Below are 18,777 nucleotides of genomic sequence, written 5' to 3' on the forward strand. Positions count from 1 at the left end.
CAAGTTAAGTACAAAACCGTGTGTTCGGAAACTAGCTTTACCAACAAAAGAAACCCAATAATAAATAAATAAACAACTTTGAACGTTGTTCTCGCTGCATCCCTCTGTAAGAAACTTTCCATTATCAAGTATGTAATGTAGCTATATCAGTTTGGTTCTTCCTGAATTTTTTAATTTATTTTATTTTTTGTTTTCACTCACCAACCCAGCCTCTATCCTGTTGCTGGTTGTTTTGTTTTTTTTTAGTTCCTGCTGTGTTTTTCCTCTCCAAAACAGACCCGTCTCTTCTTCCCCTTCCCCCCACGACGGCCTTCCTCTAAAAGTTGTGATTGAAATTCAGCTCAGCTGACCTGCCCGGAGTGTATCCTCTCCGCACCCCGTCTCTAAAGTACAGTACAGTAAAGTAAAGTAAAGTAAAGTAAAGTAAAGTAAAGTAAAGCTCTGACGGGGAAACGCCTTCCTCCCCCTTGTACTCGCCAATGAAAACCAGCCCGAGGAGGAGACTCCTGCGTGAAAACTGCGGCTGTGTTCCCCCACGAAGACCAACACATCTCTCCGCTTCACTTCTCTTCGCTCCCAGTCGGGTTGGTTCGGGTCAAGGCTCAGAAGCGCTTCCTTCCAGCAGCAGCAGCAGCAGCAGCAGCAGTAGCTCCGGATCAGCATGGCGACTCCTCTCACCGACCAGGAGAAGCGGAAGCAGATCAGCATCAGGGGCATCGTGGGAGTGGAGAACGTGGCCGAGCTGAAGAAGGGCTTCAACCGCCACCTGCACTTCACCCTGGTCAAAGACAGGAACATCGCGACGCCCCGGGATTACTACTTCGCCCTGGCCCACACCGTGAGAGACCACCTGGTGGGCAGGTGGATCAGGACGCAGCAGTTTTACTACGAGGCAGACCCGAAGGTAAAAAAATAAAAATAAAAAAGTTCTGCACCCAAAGTAGCCCTCAGAATGTATTTATTGTATGAAATGCATGTTCAAGGAGAGATCCGAGCACAAACGTTTAAACAAGAAAACTGGGAATCTTTAGTACCCAGCCGCTAGTTTGTGTTGCATAAAGTTTCTGGATTACAAAGAGGCTTTGTATTTTCAGGTCAGTGCGTCAGGTTCACATATTAATCATTGTTTGTTCAGTGGAAGGCAGGACTGTTCCACTTACGTTCATTAGTTTTCACAGCTCTAAACTGCATTTCCTGTATATTGAAGTTATTGATGTATTTAATGCTAAAAGCCCCAGACTGTTTCAGATTTAATTTCCCCTGTATTTTATTAATTTTTTTTCCCCAGAGGGTGTATTATCTGTCCCTGGAGTTCTACATGGGCAGGACGCTGCAGAACACCATGATCAACTTGGGCTTGCAGAATGCGTGCGACGAGGCCATCTACCAGGTCAGGTGGTCGCATTCAGTTGCCGAATCCGAGCAACTCAACGTTGTGAGTTTGCTGATTGGAAACGCTCTCGCCGCAGCTCGGCCTGGACATGGAGGAGCTGGAGGAGGTGGAGGAGGACGCGGGTCTGGGCAACGGAGGCCTGGGCAGACTGGCGGGTGAGCAAACGTCCTCAAAGCCGTCTTTGAGGATGAAAAGTGGGATAGAGGTTGCTTTAAGAGCACATTCCCATACAGACGTTTTGAATCCGTTGCAGTTTTTGCACCATCCTTGTCTCCAGGGTACATAGACTCTTCAATAAAGCTGCATGTCTGCTGAACATGTGAAGCAACTCTCGGCTTAAGAAAGTTTGCGACAGATGGTGGAAATGAGCACATATGCTGCTGAAACTTCTCCTGCAGCACCACAAAAACAAAAACAAAAAAAAAACAGTTTTTATTTAACTGTATGTAATATTTGAATTCCTTGCTATTGCAGCATGTTTCTTGGATTCCATGGCGACCCTGGGACTCGCAGCGTACGGTTATGGCATCAGATACGAATATGGCATCTTTAATCAGAAGATAAGAGATGGCTGGCAGGTAATTGTGCTTCCTTCTTTTTTTTAAAAAAAATTATTTGAAAAGTGCCTGAAGCTCAGCTGTGACAAACACATTGATTCCTCCACCTTTATCTTTTTTTTTTTTTGAAAGCAGGATTCCCTTTTAAAATTTGACAGAGGCTAAAGTTGAGATGAATTGGGTCAGAAAACATCATAAGTTAATTATTGACAAAAGGAACATACTGTAGTCTGACCTTCTTAGCGTGGCTAAGAAGGTCAGACAAAGGTTTGTTTTGTCATCCACAAAACAAACCTTTGTCTGTCTTCTGATAGGAGTTTGCAAAACTGCAGGCTTCTGCTGTTTTTTGCGTTCCGCCGGGTTCTTTGCGGATCGAACCCGGTCAGTGTAAACATGTCCCCCTGGACTCTGAACTGCACGCGTGCCCGTTGTGTACTCACGCAGGTGGATGAACCTGTGCGCCTGATATCTGCTGCTAGCTAGAGCTATTATTTACGTCAAAAAAATGCCATTGCGGGCCGATGTAAGAGCTGACCTTGCTTCCTTGTTTCAGGCTGTACGGTACAAAGAGGTCAGATAAGGCCAAGTTTGTTCTGGGACTTTCACTTATCTGTCACCTTCCGCGCTGTAGGTGGAGGAGGCAGACGATTGGCTAAGGCACGGAAACCCCTGGGAGAAGGCTCGCCCCGAGTACATGCTGCCTGTCCACTTCTACGGACGAGTGGAGGAGACGAGAGACGGGCCCAAGTGGGTTGACACTCAGGTACTTGGTGGCAACTTCATAGTGGAAAGGATTTGCATGAATTTGGGTCGAACGAGAGTAAATGACCTTGCGATGTGGTCAACCTGTGACATCTGTGTGGGTTTTCACCTGCAGGTTGTTTTAGCAATGCCTTACGACACACCCGTTCCTGGCTACATGAACAACACTGTGAATACGATGAGGCTGTGGTCGGCCCGTGCGCCCAACGACTTCAACTTGAAAGACTGTAAGTCCAGGAGGATGTCTCGCTTCCATGCAAAAAAATATTATACGTCTTTGGCAAAAGAGTTGCACAATGTGCAGGGCTTTGCAAAAGTATTCAGGTCTCCTGACTCATTTGGCACGTTACATCCGCATCCTTCAGGGTGTGTTGTTCGACTTTGGCACGGTAGACCACCGTAAAGTCTTGTGTAACTGAAGTAAAAGGAAAAGGGCCAGCCATCTTTGACTTGGTTACCTCTAAATTCACTCCAACCAAGTGTCTTTCGTAGTCGGTTGTGTGAATGCAGCGGCTCTGAAAGAAAAATGACACCATTAAGACCAATGAACACATCCAAGACATACTGTATTTGTCCACTTCTACTACCAGGCCAGTCAATAAAGGGCTTAATCTGATATGCAGAGACTATATCCAGGGGAACTCTTTGGAAGAGTTGGAGACATCCACGACTCAGGTCTCAGATCCTAATGCAGAATGTAGTATCTGCATTAGGACATCTAGTAGTTTAGCGGTTTCCCAAATCTTGCTTTGACGTAAGAGTGGCACTTAGAAAGCGCTCTTGTCAGATGAGACCAAAAGGAAACGTTGGTGAAACATGAAGGTGTGGGTGATTCCCTGAATGCTGCAAAATCTTTTGATTGACTGAGCTTGACTTGTTTTGACAAGAGCAGTCTGTAATTGTGCAAGTACCCCAAAGTGAGTCAGGTGTTTTAGAGGGTTGAATATACATTTTTGCCACACTTAGTTGTTTTTTTTTTTACTGTAAAGATTTATAAATGTACAATTTTCACTCCTCTTCACAATTCTCCACCATTTTATGTTGGTCTACCACAATATACTTATAATAAAATAACTTGCTTGTGTTGTGGAAAAGTTTAAAGGTATTTGTGCTTCATGTGTGCAAGATCAACAGAAACTTCTGCAATTGTGGTCACTTCCTCTCTGCCACATTTCAGGGTGTTTTAATTTTTGTTTAAACCAAAACCAGTATTTTCTTTCTCTAGTTAACGTAGGCGATTACATACAGGCTGTTCTGGACAGAAATCTGGCGGAGAACATCTCCCGAGTCCTCTATCCAAACGATAATGTAGGTTCACCTTTTCGCGGCCAGCAAACCATCAGATGTTTTCCACCTCGGTGTAACTTTATGCGCTTGTTCCTGCGGTTCAGTTCTTTGAAGGAAAGGAGCTCCGTCTGAAGCAGGAGTACTTTGTCGTGGCAGCCACACTCCAAGACATCATCCGCCGCTTCAAGACCACCAAGAAGGGCAGACCGAGCCGCACCACCTTCGATGCCTTCCCGGACAAAGTGAGAACTCGGAGTCAGTGTCGCAAAAGGCGGGGCGGTTGTCTGTTTCTAGCTGGCGTGTTGCTTCATTTTGTTGGTTGGTTTGCAACATCGTGTCAGCATTTCCTCTTTGCTTGCGTCTGTTGCAGCTGCCGAAGTTGCGAGGTGGATGATGTTTGTCACGTCATGGTTGCCTGGTTTTAAAAAAACCAGGCACGATTGGGGCAGTCTGCATGTAGATAGGCTTCCCCGCAACAGTTTTCTTCGCAAAATGATCCACGACGGTGTATTAGGGACATTGTAGGAAGAAAAGAAAAGAGATTTTCTGCTAAGAAAAGACAGTGATTTTCCAGAAAAACCGAGGAAAATTCTGAGCTCCACAAGTAGAAAAAAACAACAACCTTGAGATTAATCTAGAAAAAAAACTCAGAAATGTCTGAGTTTGGAAAGTCAAAAATGTGCTAGAAAAAACAGACTTGTGTTTCAACAGTTGAAAACTTTCGACTTTTGAAAAGGAAAATTTCCAAAACTCAAAAAAAAGAGAAACATCTAGAAATTTTGAGGTTAAATTTTTTTTTCTAACAAGTCTTTGACTTCTCCAATTCAGAAATAGTTTTTCCAGAAAATTTGAGTTTTTCTGGCAGGAATTTATAACTTTTTTATTTATTTATTTTTCTCTGTTCCCTATCTACAATGGGCCTATTATGCTCAGATCAGTGACGGATCGATTTATTTGTGTATTTTCCCCTCTTGTCTATTGCACTACGACTTAAAGCTGATTTCAAAAATCCACATTGCTTTCCAACAGCTACAGTCGGACCTCACCGTTTCCTGTTTTCCAGGTCGCCATCCAGCTGAACGACACCCATCCTGCCATGGCCATCCCCGAACTGATGAGGATCTTTGTGGACATTGAGAAGCTCGACTGGGAAACGGTGAGTCAAAGTCGCCTTCGAAGGTCTCTTGTTGGTCTTAATCATCAACGCCAACTGTGACAGGAAGTGGAAATTAGGAAATCGAGAACAAGTAAGGGCAAGCAATGCGAGCTGTGGTTAAAACCACAGAGCGAGAGGATGAAACGACTGCCTCCGCTCTTGCTGAATTTCAATCTGCGACTTTGCGGGGGGGGTTTTTTGCAAGCAGTAAAATAGTCGAGTTTGTTTTGAAAGCCTGGTTTTACTCCTCCTGATTATTAAAAATGCGACACTTAAACGAGAGCTTGTCCCTCCTCCTCCTCGGCAGGCCTGGGACCTCACCAGGCGCACGTTTGCCTACACCAACCACACCGTCCTCCCTGAGGCCCTGGAGCGCTGGCCTGTGGAGCTGCTGGAGAAACTGCTGCCCAGACACCTGCAGATCATCTACCAGATCAACCAGACGCACCTAGACGTAAGCATGTTGCAGCAGAGACGCCGAATATCCAGCGATCGGCAAACAATGTGTGTTTTTTTTTTTTTTTATCTTCCGAGATATGAAGCCATGTGTAGGGTTGTGCAAAACATGACATTTTGCGCATGTGTTTCATTGAGTTTTCCACTGATGGCGGACAGGATGACGGATTGATAAATTGTCCAAATTATTGCGATAAATGATGCTTTTGAGACCGTTTTCAAGTAACGCAATGAAAATGGCACAGTAATGAAACTCTGTTCTTTCAAACGTGAATGAACTTACATGTTGTGAGGAACACTGGAAGTGGAAGATATTTCAAATATCCACGACGAGGAAACAAAGCAACCGAAAGCCAGAAATGAAACGGATTAAAAACGGCAAACAAAATTGTATTTCAGGCCACATTACTCGTCAGGATGGAAGTTATCCAGCTCATTTTAACTCGTCGTTTGATCAACTGATTTATTGCGAGGTCTTGCAAATCAGAATCTGAAAAGTGTGGCTTGCATTTATTGTTATTATGAGCTGTCCTGAGTCGACAGTCTTATGGTGAAACTACACATATAAAGGCAGCAATTTTAAATTGTAGCCATCTATAGTCAACTGAGTTTAGGTTTTTACTTTGACTGGACCATTGTAAAAAAAACAAAACATAAATCTGCTTTGATCTGAATCACCCCTTTGCAGTCTCAATTCTGGACTTGTGTGTTTGCTTTTGAAAATGTGTGTATGTGTGTGTGTGTGTGTGTGTGTGTGTGTACGTATATATATATATAATTTTTTTTTTTATCGCTCCATCATGAAGGCCAGTATTGTAGCGTACACCTGAGCTGAGTCTTTGCAGCTCCCCCAGAGTTACAACTTGCTTCTTGGCTGCTTCTCTTAGAAATTCTTGCCTTGCCAATCAGTGTAGGTTTATGAACACGTCTTGGTTGGTTTCTAATTACTCATACAATCGATCCAAATAAAATTGAAATGTATAATTCTAATGCGAGTTAAAGGACTGGATGCTTTTACATGTCACCGCTTTTCCTCAACTGTGAAGCTTGAATACGTTTTTGTGGGGTGGGGGGTTTTCCCCATAGAAAATTGCTGCTCTCTTCCCGAACGACATTGACAAACTGCGGAAGATGTCTCTGATCGAAGAGGACGGCTGCAAGAGGGTGAACATGGCCCATCTGTGTATCGTAGGCTCTCACGCCGTCAACGGAGTGGCTCAGATACACTCCGACATCATCAGAACCGAAGTGTAAGCCTTTTGCCGACGGTCGACTGTGATAAAAGTCCCGAGATTGGTCAGAAGTGTAAAAGAGGTGATCTAAAAATAAATGGCGCCCTGTTTTCAGCATATTGGCAGAGAAAAAGAGAAAACCGTCTGTTAAGTTTAGATTTTGTTGGCTAACCGGCTGAAATCCAACTGCTGCTCGTCCAGATGGCAAATCCTAACTTTTCCTCTGTTTTTTTTTATTTTATTTTATTTTATTTTGTCAGGTTTAAAGACTTCAGTGACCTTGAGCCGGGCAAGTTTCAGAATAAAACCAACGGCATCACTCCCAGACGCTGGCTGCTCCTCTGCAACCCTGGGCTGGCTGAGCTCATTGCTGAGGTTCGACACGTTCTTTAGTTTTACCGCGCCTCCGCAGCCAATCGGCCTCCAGGAGGTAAAATCCTCTAAACGCGTTTGACTAAATGCTAATGTGAACGTTGGCTGCTGTGATGTGATGTGTCCTCAGGTCATTGGGGAGGACTACGTGAAGGACCTGAGCCAGCTGAAGAAGCTGAATGACTTCGTTAACGACTTGGCCTTCGTCCGCGACGTCGCCAAAATCAAACAGGTGGGTCTGACGGGTCTGCTGACATTTTCTCCTCCAGTGTGAGCTGAGCTGGTCCAGAGGAGCCGAGAGAAATGGGGGGAAATCCCATCATAAGATCATCAATTAAAGGGGCGGTGTTTGAGCTTCGCATCATCTTCTGTCATTCCCTCACCAAAAACATAACCTGGAGCGTTGCTGTGATTCTTTCTCGCACGTTTGACAAATCCTTTAATCTCCATGGCAACCATTCAGCTGCGCAAAACGCCTGGGGAGAAGCAAGCCCCGCCTTCCAGACGCTGCTCCTCCTCAGAGGTGCGGCTTCGGCCTCACAGAGCAGCCCTGCCCACTGGGCTCCTTCAGACTAGCCAGCAGCAATTAGCCAACGCCTGGTGGAGCTGAGCATCGGCTGAGCTCGTTATAGGAGCTGCTTTTGAATGAAACGCTGGTTTAAAAACTTTGCTAAAGGGTTAATAGTTGTGATGGCTTTCTGACGGCGGAGTTTCAGAAAGAGCAGGAGTTTCTTAAAGAGACGGAGGCCCAATTTTTAGGCGTTAAATCAGGAAGGAAAATTTTTTTCCCCGTCATGTTTGATGTATATAGCATTTGAAGTGATCATAGCTACTTAATTGTGCTATAAAATCGCACTAAGTGACTGGGAAAACACAAAGAAAGTAACGCCCCTTTAACCGGTCGCTGCTCTTCCTGAGGTATTTGTCCTTTTTAAAAGGTGAAAAATGATCAGAGCAGAAACGATGAGGCAACAAATCATGGGAAACTACATCTTGGTATTTCTACACCTCACGGCACGGAGAGGCATCTCGGTCTAATGAAGCCGGGCGTTGCGACGTCGCGCCGCAGCGCGTGTCCGGGCAGCGCTCTCCTGACTCGGCGGCTTTCACGTCAATGACTCCCGTTGTCGCGTCGCATTTCTCCACAGGACAACAAAGTGAAGTTCGCCCAGTTCCTGGAGACGGAGTACCGGGTGAAGATCAACCCTTCCTCCATGTTCGACGTCCACATCAAGAGGATCCACGAGTACAAGCGGCAGCTGCTCAACTGCCTGCACATCATCGCCTTGTACAACCGTAGGTGCAGCGACGAGTTGTTTTGTGTTTCTTTTTTCTTTTTTTTACTACTGAGTCATTTGATGTAAAGCCAAAAAAAAAAAAGGTTTCGCAAGTCAAGAATCTCTGAGTGATCAGTTGGATGATGCAGTCAGACGTTTCCTGATGAGGAATATTCCACACCCACCTGGAGCTTCGTGTCAAAACAGACTTGAGGAATGCAGCCACTGCGATCAGCTGTGGGAATTTTCCACAAAGCTGCAATAAACGGAGAAGCCGTTTTTTTTGTTTTTTTTTGTTTGTTGTTTTTTTTTCCGTTTTTTGGACGGATCTCAACAGATGTGCTGTGTTCACAACGCTCAAATTTCAATACTTTGTGGCTTTTCGTGTGATGGATGAATCCAAACTGGTGCAAAACTGTGTTCATTCGTGCAACAACTGAAAGAAAACGATGAAGGAAATGGAGCAGTAAGAAGTATGAACTTATGTCTGTCTATTCACAAACAATGAGAATTAGCTGTCTAACTCAGACTATTGCAGACATATTTCAAAAGCAGAGCAAAGTATCAGCTTACTCCATGCCACATCTTCATCACAATTTTCTAATTTCTTTTAAATGCAGAAATTTGGATTGTTTTATATCTCTGGCAAGATTGTCCCATAAACTAGCGTCTTCAATTGATTCACCGTTCCGAATCAAAAATGTTCCCCCCAAAAAATCTGTTCCTTTTGAAGTTACAAATCTGTTTTGAATACTGCTTCTTTCTTCTTCTTTTTTAATGCAGCCTCTACCTCAATTTTAAAATGCTGCACTCTATCGATTCAGCTTCATTCATTTTAAACTTTCGAAATGTTCATCTTTTGTTCCCATCAGGCATCAGGAAGAACCCCAACGCGCCTTTCGTGCCTCGAACGGTGATCGTCGGCGGGAAGGTAGGTCGCGGCGCGCGCCGAGCGAGACGGAGCTGGCACTGAGCAACGCGACCGGAAATGAACGATTCGCGTCGTCGTCCTCCGCAGGCCGCGCCAGGATACCACATGGCGAAAATGATCATCAAGCTCATCACCTCGGTGGCTGATGTGGTGAATAACGATCCCGTGGTTGGGAGCAAGCTGAAAGTCATCTTCCTGGAGAACTACAGAGTTTCTCTTGCGGAGAAAGGTATAAATTATTATTTTAAAAACTCACTTCTGTTGGAGAGGAAAAGGAAATGGTGTCACTTTGTGATTTATTTATTTTTTTTGTTCTCCTCCTCAGTGATTCCTGCCACAGATCTGTCGGAGCAAATCTCCACCGCCGGCACCGAGGCTTCGGGGACGGGCAACATGAAGTTCATGCTGAACGGCGCGCTGACCATCGGCACCATGGACGGAGCCAACGTGGAGATGGCCGAGGAGGCGGGCGAGGAAAACCTCTTCATCTTCGGCATGCGGGTGGAGGATGTGGCCGAGATGGACAAAAAGGGGTGAACGAGATAAAAAAAAAAAACGCAGCGGAGCGGAATTTGAAGATTTCTCTTTAAGGATCAGGTTTTGTTGTTTTGATGTTTTTAAGGTATGATGCCATGACGTACTACGAGAAGATCCCCGAGCTGAAGCAAGTGATGGATCAGATCGCAAGTGGATTTTTCAGCCCCAAGAACCCGGAGCTTTTCAAGGACCTCACCGACATGCTCTTCAAATACGACCGGTGAGCGACTTTACTTTTCTTTTTGTCATTCTTCTTGTATTTTTGTATTTAGCTACATTCTTGTTTTGTTTTTTTTCCTTTCTCTTTTTAGATTCAAAGTGTTTGCAGACTTTGAAGACTACTTGAAAACCCAAGAAAAAGTCAGCAAACTCTATCAGGTAATGTTTTCTTTTTCTTTTCTTAATTGTTTTTTCTTCTGTAGTATTCAATGCTGACAGTTTTCTTCAAAAATCCATCTTTTAATTTCAGTACATTCCACTGATGGGGGGGGGGAAATCAAACGGTTCCCCCAGCAATGATCATTAAATCCTCTACTTACTAATTGATCATCTGTGACTTCCTGTGTTTTTTATTTTTTGTTGTTCGGGGTGTAACTATGATGCCCGCCACGCTGGAACTAGAGAATCCATATTTATCTCGCCATCATACACTAAGAGACACCCGGAAAGATGTTTTTAAAAATGTCATTTTAAATAACTGTTGTGGATTCCAGGATTTGTGCCATCATTTGTTGTTTTGTTTTTTGCCCCAAACAGAAACAGAGTCACACACACACACACAAAAAAGTTTTCCAGCAAGAGATTCTGCTTCTGCGATTACAAATCTTTAATCTTATTTACCACAGGTTTCCAGATTTGTTTCTGTTGCACTTCAAACGCTTATCTCCTCTTATCAGGATACAGTGGAGTGGACGAAGATGGCGATCAAGAACATCGCGGCGACGGGGAAGTTCTCGAGCGACAGAACAATCGCAGAGTACGCCACCGAGGTGTGGGGGGTGGAGCCGACCGACCTGAAGATCCCGCCTCCCAGCGAGCCGCGGGAGGCCATCGAGGAAACCGCCAAGGCTCTGAGGAAAATGTGAAAATGTTCCTCGCCTCCTGGGCTGCCTTTTGCGTTTACAGAACAGAGCCTTTATGCAACACATTACGTTTTTTTTTTTTCTTCTTCTTCTGTGGTGCTAGAAGAACGCACATGTCCCCCCCCCCCCCCCCCCCCAAGTCAAAGCACTGTTACATTTCTTTAGCGCCAACACTTTCAGTCTCCGAGGGGCGGAAAAGCCCTGAGAACTCGCCTCAACTCTGACATTCCTGCGGATCGGGAACGGTCGCAGGATCCAGGAAGTTAGATGGATATCAGGAACGCAGCAGTTAAAAGTTTGGGTTTTTTTAAACATTTGTTTGAGTTTGTGTCCTGTCCTGATAGAGAAACCATGTTTAGAATCAAAAGATGCTTTTGAAAAAGGAGTTTAAATAAAAAACAACAACACACACACACAAAATATATGTTCTTGTCTTCTGTCTATAATAAAATAAAACCCAAAACTTAAGTCAAAATGATTTATTCCTCTTTCTCCCCCCCAGACTTTCATCTTTCTCTCTCCAAGTTCTGTAGAAATTTCCTGCAACACAGAAGAGTGTGGATTAAATTCGAACACCGCCGTGATTTCTGAACGCAAAACTGGTGACGGCTTCCCAACTCACTGCACGACGCCTGCCAAGTCGGGGGCCGAGCAGATGCGGCTGTGGGACAGTCCGAGGTTCGCCCCATAGGAGATCATCTGCACTCGATCGCCCGTCTCGGATTCCCTCTGGGCTCGCAGCGATATCTGGTACAGCTGGGCCCGACAGATGGAAAGTGCTTGAGAAAAGCGGCCAGGAAATTTAGAGAGGGAGAGAGACGGGGGAAACCCGCCGTACCTTCTGACCCATGTGAAACGGAACGACCTTGTCGTCCTCCGCATGCAGGATCAGGAGGGGGCTGCTCAGCGTCTGCAAACTGCAGAAACGACGGCAGATGTCACTGATGATCAGGGCAAAAATACAACCCAAAATGTTTTCAATCTGGTTTTGTTTCAAGCAAAACCTACTTTTTGTCATTGGAAAATGAAATGTTGATCCTTTCCAGAATGTTCCAGAGCAAACTCTCGAAACCCGGCAGGAACATGTACAGCTGGACATGTGGGAAGAAGCGGCGAAAGAGAAAATTTAACACGGTAAATAACTAACAAGTCAACTTTTGACAATTAAAGTTGCAGAGAAGTAGTAGGATGCAAAACTGTCAGGTATAATACAGGTATAGTTTGAAGATCTTATATAGTCTACATCTTCTCTCAAAAGTCTATTTGCTATCCCACAAGCAACTAAAACAAGAAATCCCAGATGACAAGCAGCAATGTCCATCTTTAAATAACCTCGGCCGTGTTCCAGTCAGAGCCTGGGCGAACCGACCGGAGGTTCGCCACGGGTCGACCTCTCACCTTGGCCAGCCGGTTATTTGCTACGACTTCTCCAATTCTCGTGTACGGAGCTTCCAGGATCAGAGCGTCGACGGCAGAACCTGACGTGCCAAAAACACGACTTTATTTATTATGCAAAATAGAGATCGGTGTTCATAAAAGTACTAATCTAAAGTCATGTACAACTGCTATTGGTAAATTTCACACAGTAAACCTTACCCTAAATAAGCTGGTTATTTAGGTCAAAGGGAGATCATTACAACATGCACAGATTTATTTTTAATATCGTCCACCTTGCACTTTACAGACACAGATTCTGTGTCAGAAATCCGTGTCCCGATTTCTGACACAGAATCTTGAATTTTTGGTTGCAACATGACAAAATGTGTCCAGCACTTTTTTTTCCCCAAGACAATATATTTTAAAACCACTTTGGACCTCGACAGAAGTTTGCACACAGAGCGGGAGACGACCAGAAGTTGATCACTGTATTTATTTTAATTTTTTTATTCTTTTCATTTTGAGTGCGGCGTAACAGCCGTCAGCCAAAAGGCCTGACCTCAACTCAAACCCACCTTGTTCTTGGATTTTCACTGCAGCGTTGGTTGCCACTCTAGGGGGGAAAAAAGAAGAAGAAAAGCCTTAATTGGGTATTGTGTCTTTGTCATGAGAAGCAGTCTGAATGAATGAATGAATGAATGAAGCTCAGAGAGAAACTGACCCAGAGCCCAGAGAGTGTCCCCACAGGCAGACCGGGCTCCCTCTGCTTCGTGCCTTTGCCCACTGGTGCAGGTAGAGGGCGTCGTTGGTCAACCCAGCCTCGCTGGGCTCTCCGGAAGAATCTCCAAATCCTCATTAAAAGACACATTGCAGGCTGAAAGGCCGATGACGTTAAATTATCTGGGTTTATCGGGTTGTTTTGTGTGTTTGTTTGTTTTTTTAGGCCAAACGTAGGAAAGCATGCCTCATTACTTTCAGTTTTAGTGTATTAATCTCCACTTTCAGAATCACAATTAGGAGAATCGTCAATAATGAGGTTCCATGAATTTGGACTCAATCTAAATTTATATGGCTGGAGGGTGCAACAGTCTAACTCTGTTTCCTTGCAGAAAGAGGTTCCTACATTCAGATCCAGTCTTTTTGTCTAGTTTGAATGTTTTTTTCCCCCCAGGTATTCTGAAATTTCTAAATAAAACAAAAAACATCCATGTTGGTCCCTATAGCTCATGACTTGCATATAGACTATAAATATAACTAGACTGAAAATTAGATGTCTTTTTCCTTACAGCAAATAAAAACTAACCTTTTGAAATTACTTTATGAAAAGTGCTACACAAGTAAAGTTTTACTTTCTACTCGCTTCTGCAGGGTGTGGGTCTTCCTTACCTCTGTAGTCTAAAGATAAGACGTGGTATCCTGCAGCACTCAGGATCTACAAGATTAGAAAACAATTTACGTTCTCTATTAAAGCTCCAAGACAACATATCTACACCTGGAAACAACTTATTATTTTACTCAAACCTTCACCAGCTCCACTCTATGACTGATCGCCCTGCAGACACGAAAGGAGAGAGACTTTCAGACTCGTCTGTTCCAGCCAACAAGAACCAAGGCAACCGTCTAATGCCCACTAGACTCTAATAGGATCGTTTCAAGGATGCGTATCCTTCTGCACTTAACCCACCTGGTCCCTACGTTGCCATGGAGGTAGATAATAACAGGACGCCCGTCTCCCAGGGCCTCCTGGTACCAGTCGAGATTCCTCCCAGCGGCCGCCTCCCATTGGCTGGCAGGGAGCGTGTGCCTTTGAGAGAGAGAGAGGGAGTGAAGAAGACGAAGAGAAACTGAACGGCACAAACAAACAAACAGAGCTCCAGGAATATACAGCGGGTTTCCATGAGTGGGGCCTCGTGCAGCCATGAGGCCTCTGTTCACTCAAGAGCCGCCTGGGCCGGACGAGAGCGCCGACGCACTGAAAGAGCTACAATCAGCCTACCACACTCCCACCGAGACGCCCTCCTCTGGGCTGAGGTAGAAGTTGCAGGTGTGGTTCAGGACATCCTGAGGTCTGCGGAGATCCACCGAGTATGGAAGCCTCACTGCAGGTGAGAGCGCAGCAGGTCAGCGCTGCAGCGTTTGTAATGGCAGCTTCACATCATACACACACACACACACACACACTGCCTAGAGACGCATCTGTTGGAGCTATTTATTCTTTATTTCTTTATCCATTTGAATTTTGTTTGTTTATTCTTAAATTTCTATTTTTTGTATTATTTGCAGGTTAATAATTGTTGATTCTATTTATCTTTTGTTTTATTATTTTTCTTATTTATTCTTTCTGAGTCAGACAGGAAGTAAGGTGGTGTCAGTCCACTTTCTATAAATGTCGGGGCCTGGTAAAGGACCAGCAGGCATTTGGGTTTGGGACCTATGGTTTTTTTTACCAGAGCAAGAGAGGCAGCATGAGAACAAAGGAAAGTTTGAACTCTGTAATTGTTTGCTGAAATAGAAAAATAAATCATCCAGAACAATCAACAAGTTTGGACATTGAACCTTCTTTTGCCTGCGTACAGAAACTTGACCCCAGATTTTTTTACGTCATCATGTTTTACTGGGATTTTATGTGCTGCGTTTAAGGGACTTTTAAAAAGAAAAAAAAAAAAAAATTTTATTTATTTACATTTTCACATTTTATGTCGTTAGAACCAAAATGGTGAATTTATTTTTGTGAGTTTTACCTTTGGGAGGTTTTATGTGACAGACTGATTGGAGAATAATGAAAAATGAAGGCCGTTTCCAAAACATTTTTTTTTTTTATAGAAAAAGAAAAAATCTGATAGGTGTGGCATGCACGTTTTTTTCCTGCCCCTCTGAGGTAATTCCATGTCGACCCATTAATGATCGCTGCAAGGGCGTTCGTGCGTTTCTATTTTTGAACATCTATTCTGGATTGAAACATTTAGCAAAATATGCCCATCAGATCAGATGGAGCGTCACTGTGAATATCTCAGGCACACTTAGGTCTGGACTTTGACTAGATCATTCTAACACATTAAAAAAAAGTTCCATGTGTAGCTCTAACTGTAGGCTGTCCACCAGAAAAGTGAACATTTTCTTTTAAAATTCTTCCACCTGGTCGCTCTGAGCCGTCATGGCTTGTGGGAAGCTGCATAAATCCTTAAATGGTTTTAATTTAGACACTTCTCCATAAGGACCGGGTTGGTGGAGCGCGCTGCCAGTAAATCCTCTTGTTCTCCCGATTTTCTGCTGACGGAGGGAACAAAACTCCATGAGATGTTGAACACGTCCGACAGTTTTCACAACCTCACCTTCTTCTTCATGCTTCTCCACGGTTTTATTCAGCCCCAACCTTTCTAGCGGGCTTCTTCGTCTTCACTAATGTCCTCTAACAAAACTGCCCACAGCCGGATTTATGCGGCGATTAAATCACTCACAGGCCTGGAAGTCTCTATTTTCTAATTCGGTGACTTCTGGAGGCAGAGTAAAGGGGGACTACAATGTGGCCGAACAGCACACATTTCAATTTTCATGGTAAAATGTAAAAACTCTGGACTATTTTACACGCAATTCACTGTTTTTGCGTGACTCTGTGTTTGTCCAGCACTTCAAATGCCAATAAAAATAAAATAAAAAAACACACTGAGATGAGGTTTGTGGCTGTAATGTAACAAAATGCAAAACGTTCACAGGGTGTTGAGAATCCTCTTGCAACTCGGCGAATAATTTTCTAGAATAAATGCTTTAGAATAATTTAAGTTTAAATCTGTGTCCTGTAGTTTATGTGAAAATCTGATTTTTAAAAAAAAAAAAAATTTTTATTGTATCCCACTGGTGTTGGTGGAATAACTACTGGAAAACTATTATTTTTTGGATGTTTATGAGAACAATTTTACAGTCCCTGCAAATGCAATGACAATTCACTAACTTGCACACAACAAGTTAGTCAAGGTGGCATCCTCTGTGTCTGCATAAATATTTACCATCGTTGCATGACGTTTCCGGTCTGCCTGCTGGATAATGTATATGCGTAATTTTTTTTTTTTTTTTTGCCAGTGTAATCTTCTGGCGTCCCATATGAACCAGGAGCAGTACTTACGCAGATGAGAGAATATGGCATAGCTCAGTATCCAGGGAAACAGGTAGAGAAGAACAGGCACCGAGACGTACGCAGTCAGCAGGAAGGACAGAACTTTCTTCATTCTTCTCCTTTGGAGTCCAGATCAGGTCCGCCCTTGGCTTTTTGTTCCAGCTTGGGTTTTACCAACAGGAAAAAAAAAAAAAAACCCAGCAGCAGTGTGGCGAAAGGCACGAAGAGGAGGTCAAAGTTCAGCTGTCTGCTGCTTGTTCACGTCTCACACAGTGAGGCGGACATGCACAGAAAACAAACAAAAACAAAAACCACAACAAAAAACAACAACAACAACAACCTCCGTCTGCCAAATTCTGCCTACTGAGTATAAAGATTGCAAAAAAAACAATCAGTCCGGTTAAGAATACGCGACGATTATCGAAACTACGCGAACGCGGTTGACGTTACGCAGCAAAGCACTGTGGGAAGTGAAGTTCTTTGGCACAAAGCGGCGCAGATTAAATGTGAGGTAGATAAATGTTTATTTCGTTCACTGTGAGAACATTTAGCATTATTTTATAGCAGTTTTCAGCAACAACGATTTTATGTGCTGAGTGACTTTTACTTAGCTCAACATTTTTCTTCAGAATGTGTTTATAGCCACACTTTGTCGTTTTTTGTGTAACAGCTGGGCAATTTTAAGCCTTTTTTTTATTATTTAGATCTTTTTATGCTGATATTTTTAAGCACATGATGCTAGCATGCCGCCGTTACATTATTTGTTTGTTCTGCTAACTTTTTTTTCTTCATTGTGATAATTATTATATTGAATATGAGTTTATCGATCATAATCTGCCCCTGCACGGTGGAGTATTTCAGAAACGGCGGATTTCCTGGGACTTTCAAACATAACACTCTTCAGAGTGGACGGAGAATGATCCGAATAGAGAAAATATCCAGCCTGTGGCAGTTGGGTGGTCCAAAACGTCTGGTTGATATAAGATTTCAGAGAATAAGCTGGTTCTAGATCATAAAATGAATACACTTATCTAAACAATGACCGTGGAGCTTGTAGAATATAATCTCTCCCGCTGAAAAAATATTGAAGCAAATGAGTTTCAGCAGCAAATGACCAAAAACAGCGGATTATTTAAGCTACATACTTAACCAGCCTTTTCCATCAGAAAAACTCTGTTTTCTAGTGGAAAGAAGGTCCCAGGTTCACATCTTAAATATGGATGTGTATGTAGATGGTTATCTTCCAATCACATGGGTAAAGTGTGGCAATAGAGAAAATAAAACGTCTAAAATTCCTTTAGTGGCTTTTGGTTTTAATAGATTGTAAGTGGGCTCCCGTTTGACCTCCACTTTGATAGTAAAAAAAACTAGTGGTGCTTATTTTTGGACCAAAAGAGACACATCGCGAGAGAGCAAATGTTGTGTAAGAAAAAAAAAAAGCAGGTGAAAGTTTTACAAGACAACATGGTGCCTTTGTAAACCGAGCAGTTCCGTTTCCGTCCACCAGGGGGCTGAAGGCTGGCCCTCAGTCGCCGCCCCTTCCTCTATCAGGCGGTTTTCAAAATCCGCTACAAACCTCTGGAGGATGACTGCACAGCCAGAGGGAGTCGAGGAAGCGAGTCAAGAAAACTTTTTTTTTTATTTTTAAATCCGCACTCTGTAATGTTTCTCAGGAAGAAGACGCCCCTCACCTCACACTGTCAAACAGCCGGAGAGGATAAATGACCTTCCAGGAGAAACGCGGCGCTGTCAGCAGAGAAATGTTGTGAACTTTTTTTTATTCTAGAGACGTTTTACTCCAAATATCCGCGTCCGAGAAGGAGACAATTGCTAACCGAGTTTGGGGGCTTCGGTGAGTTTTTCTTTCTTTTTTTATTTCCCCAACATTAAAACCTTTGTGGAAACTTTTTTTTTTTTTTTTTTTTTTTGAAGTTTTATTGCGTTTTTTTTTTTTAAATATGAAGTTAGCGAACACTTTCCTTCAAACATCCCCCTGTAAAAAAAAAATTAGCTTCGTTAGCATAGCCCATCACTTTTCTCTTAACTGGTTAGGCTTGTTAAACTAGAAATAATACGGACTTTTAGGGTTTCTTAAATCGTAGTCATTTAAAAAAAAAAACGTGCAGAATAAAACTGCACTTTCACAGCAACGTGGGGATTTTTTAATTATATAATAAAGAACGAGATTTAAAAGCTCCAATCACTTAAAAAAAATGTTTTAAAGAAAACTGCTGGACATTTGACACT

General features: G+C 43.4%; 2 protein-coding genes and 1 long non-coding RNA gene across 4 annotated transcripts; 1 reads left to right on the top strand and 2 right to left on the bottom strand.

The window, feature by feature from the left end:
- The first annotated feature begins 426 nt into the window (after positions 1-426).
- On the top strand, positions 427-11,245 carry pygl (phosphorylase, glycogen, liver). The gene is made up of 20 exons (XM_032548000.1): positions 427-904; positions 1,289-1,390; positions 1,470-1,548; positions 1,868-1,971; positions 2,582-2,713; positions 2,828-2,939; positions 3,938-4,020; positions 4,104-4,241; positions 5,063-5,155; positions 5,463-5,609; positions 6,698-6,861; positions 7,104-7,218; positions 7,346-7,447; positions 8,364-8,511; positions 9,365-9,423; positions 9,511-9,652; positions 9,749-9,956; positions 10,046-10,180; positions 10,272-10,338; positions 10,857-11,245. The coding sequence occupies exons 1-20, from the start codon at positions 662-664 to the stop codon at positions 11,043-11,045; spliced, it is 2,562 nt and encodes an 853-aa protein (XP_032403891.1). The 5' UTR covers positions 427-661; the 3' UTR covers positions 11,046-11,245.
- LOC116709464 (uncharacterized) lies at positions 2,036-4,144 on the bottom strand. Its single transcript, XR_004336875.1, has 2 exons — positions 4,031-4,144; positions 2,036-3,227 (listed from the first exon to the last, which is right to left on the bottom strand). It is a non-coding gene; the product is annotated as an uncharacterized LOC116709464 (long non-coding RNA).
- A 107-nt stretch (positions 11,246-11,352) lies between the features above and the next one.
- Positions 11,353-16,977, bottom strand: LOC116709462 (lysophosphatidylserine lipase ABHD12). Of its 2 annotated transcripts, XM_032548004.1 has the most exons (12): positions 16,540-16,977; positions 14,416-14,518; positions 14,104-14,223; positions 13,941-13,971; positions 13,806-13,851; positions 13,141-13,270; positions 12,995-13,032; positions 12,441-12,520; positions 12,051-12,133; positions 11,881-11,959; positions 11,665-11,798; positions 11,353-11,582 (listed from the first exon to the last, which is right to left on the bottom strand). In XM_032548004.1, the coding sequence occupies exons 1-12, from the start codon at positions 16,640-16,642 to the stop codon at positions 11,549-11,551; spliced, it is 981 nt and encodes a 326-aa protein (XP_032403895.1). In that variant the 5' UTR covers positions 16,643-16,977; the 3' UTR covers positions 11,353-11,548. The 2 variants fall into 2 exon arrangements, with proteins under 2 accessions (XP_032403895.1, XP_032403896.1); XM_032548005.1 differs by lacking the exon at positions 16,540-16,977 and having other exon boundaries at positions 14,305-14,518.
- Between the last annotated feature and the right edge of the window lie 1,800 nt (positions 16,978-18,777).

Source organism: Xiphophorus hellerii, chromosome 19 (assembly GCF_003331165.1).
Source record: "Xiphophorus hellerii strain 12219 chromosome 19, Xiphophorus_hellerii-4.1, whole genome shotgun sequence".
Lineage (NCBI taxonomy): Eukaryota > Metazoa > Chordata > Actinopteri > Cyprinodontiformes > Poeciliidae > Xiphophorus > Xiphophorus hellerii.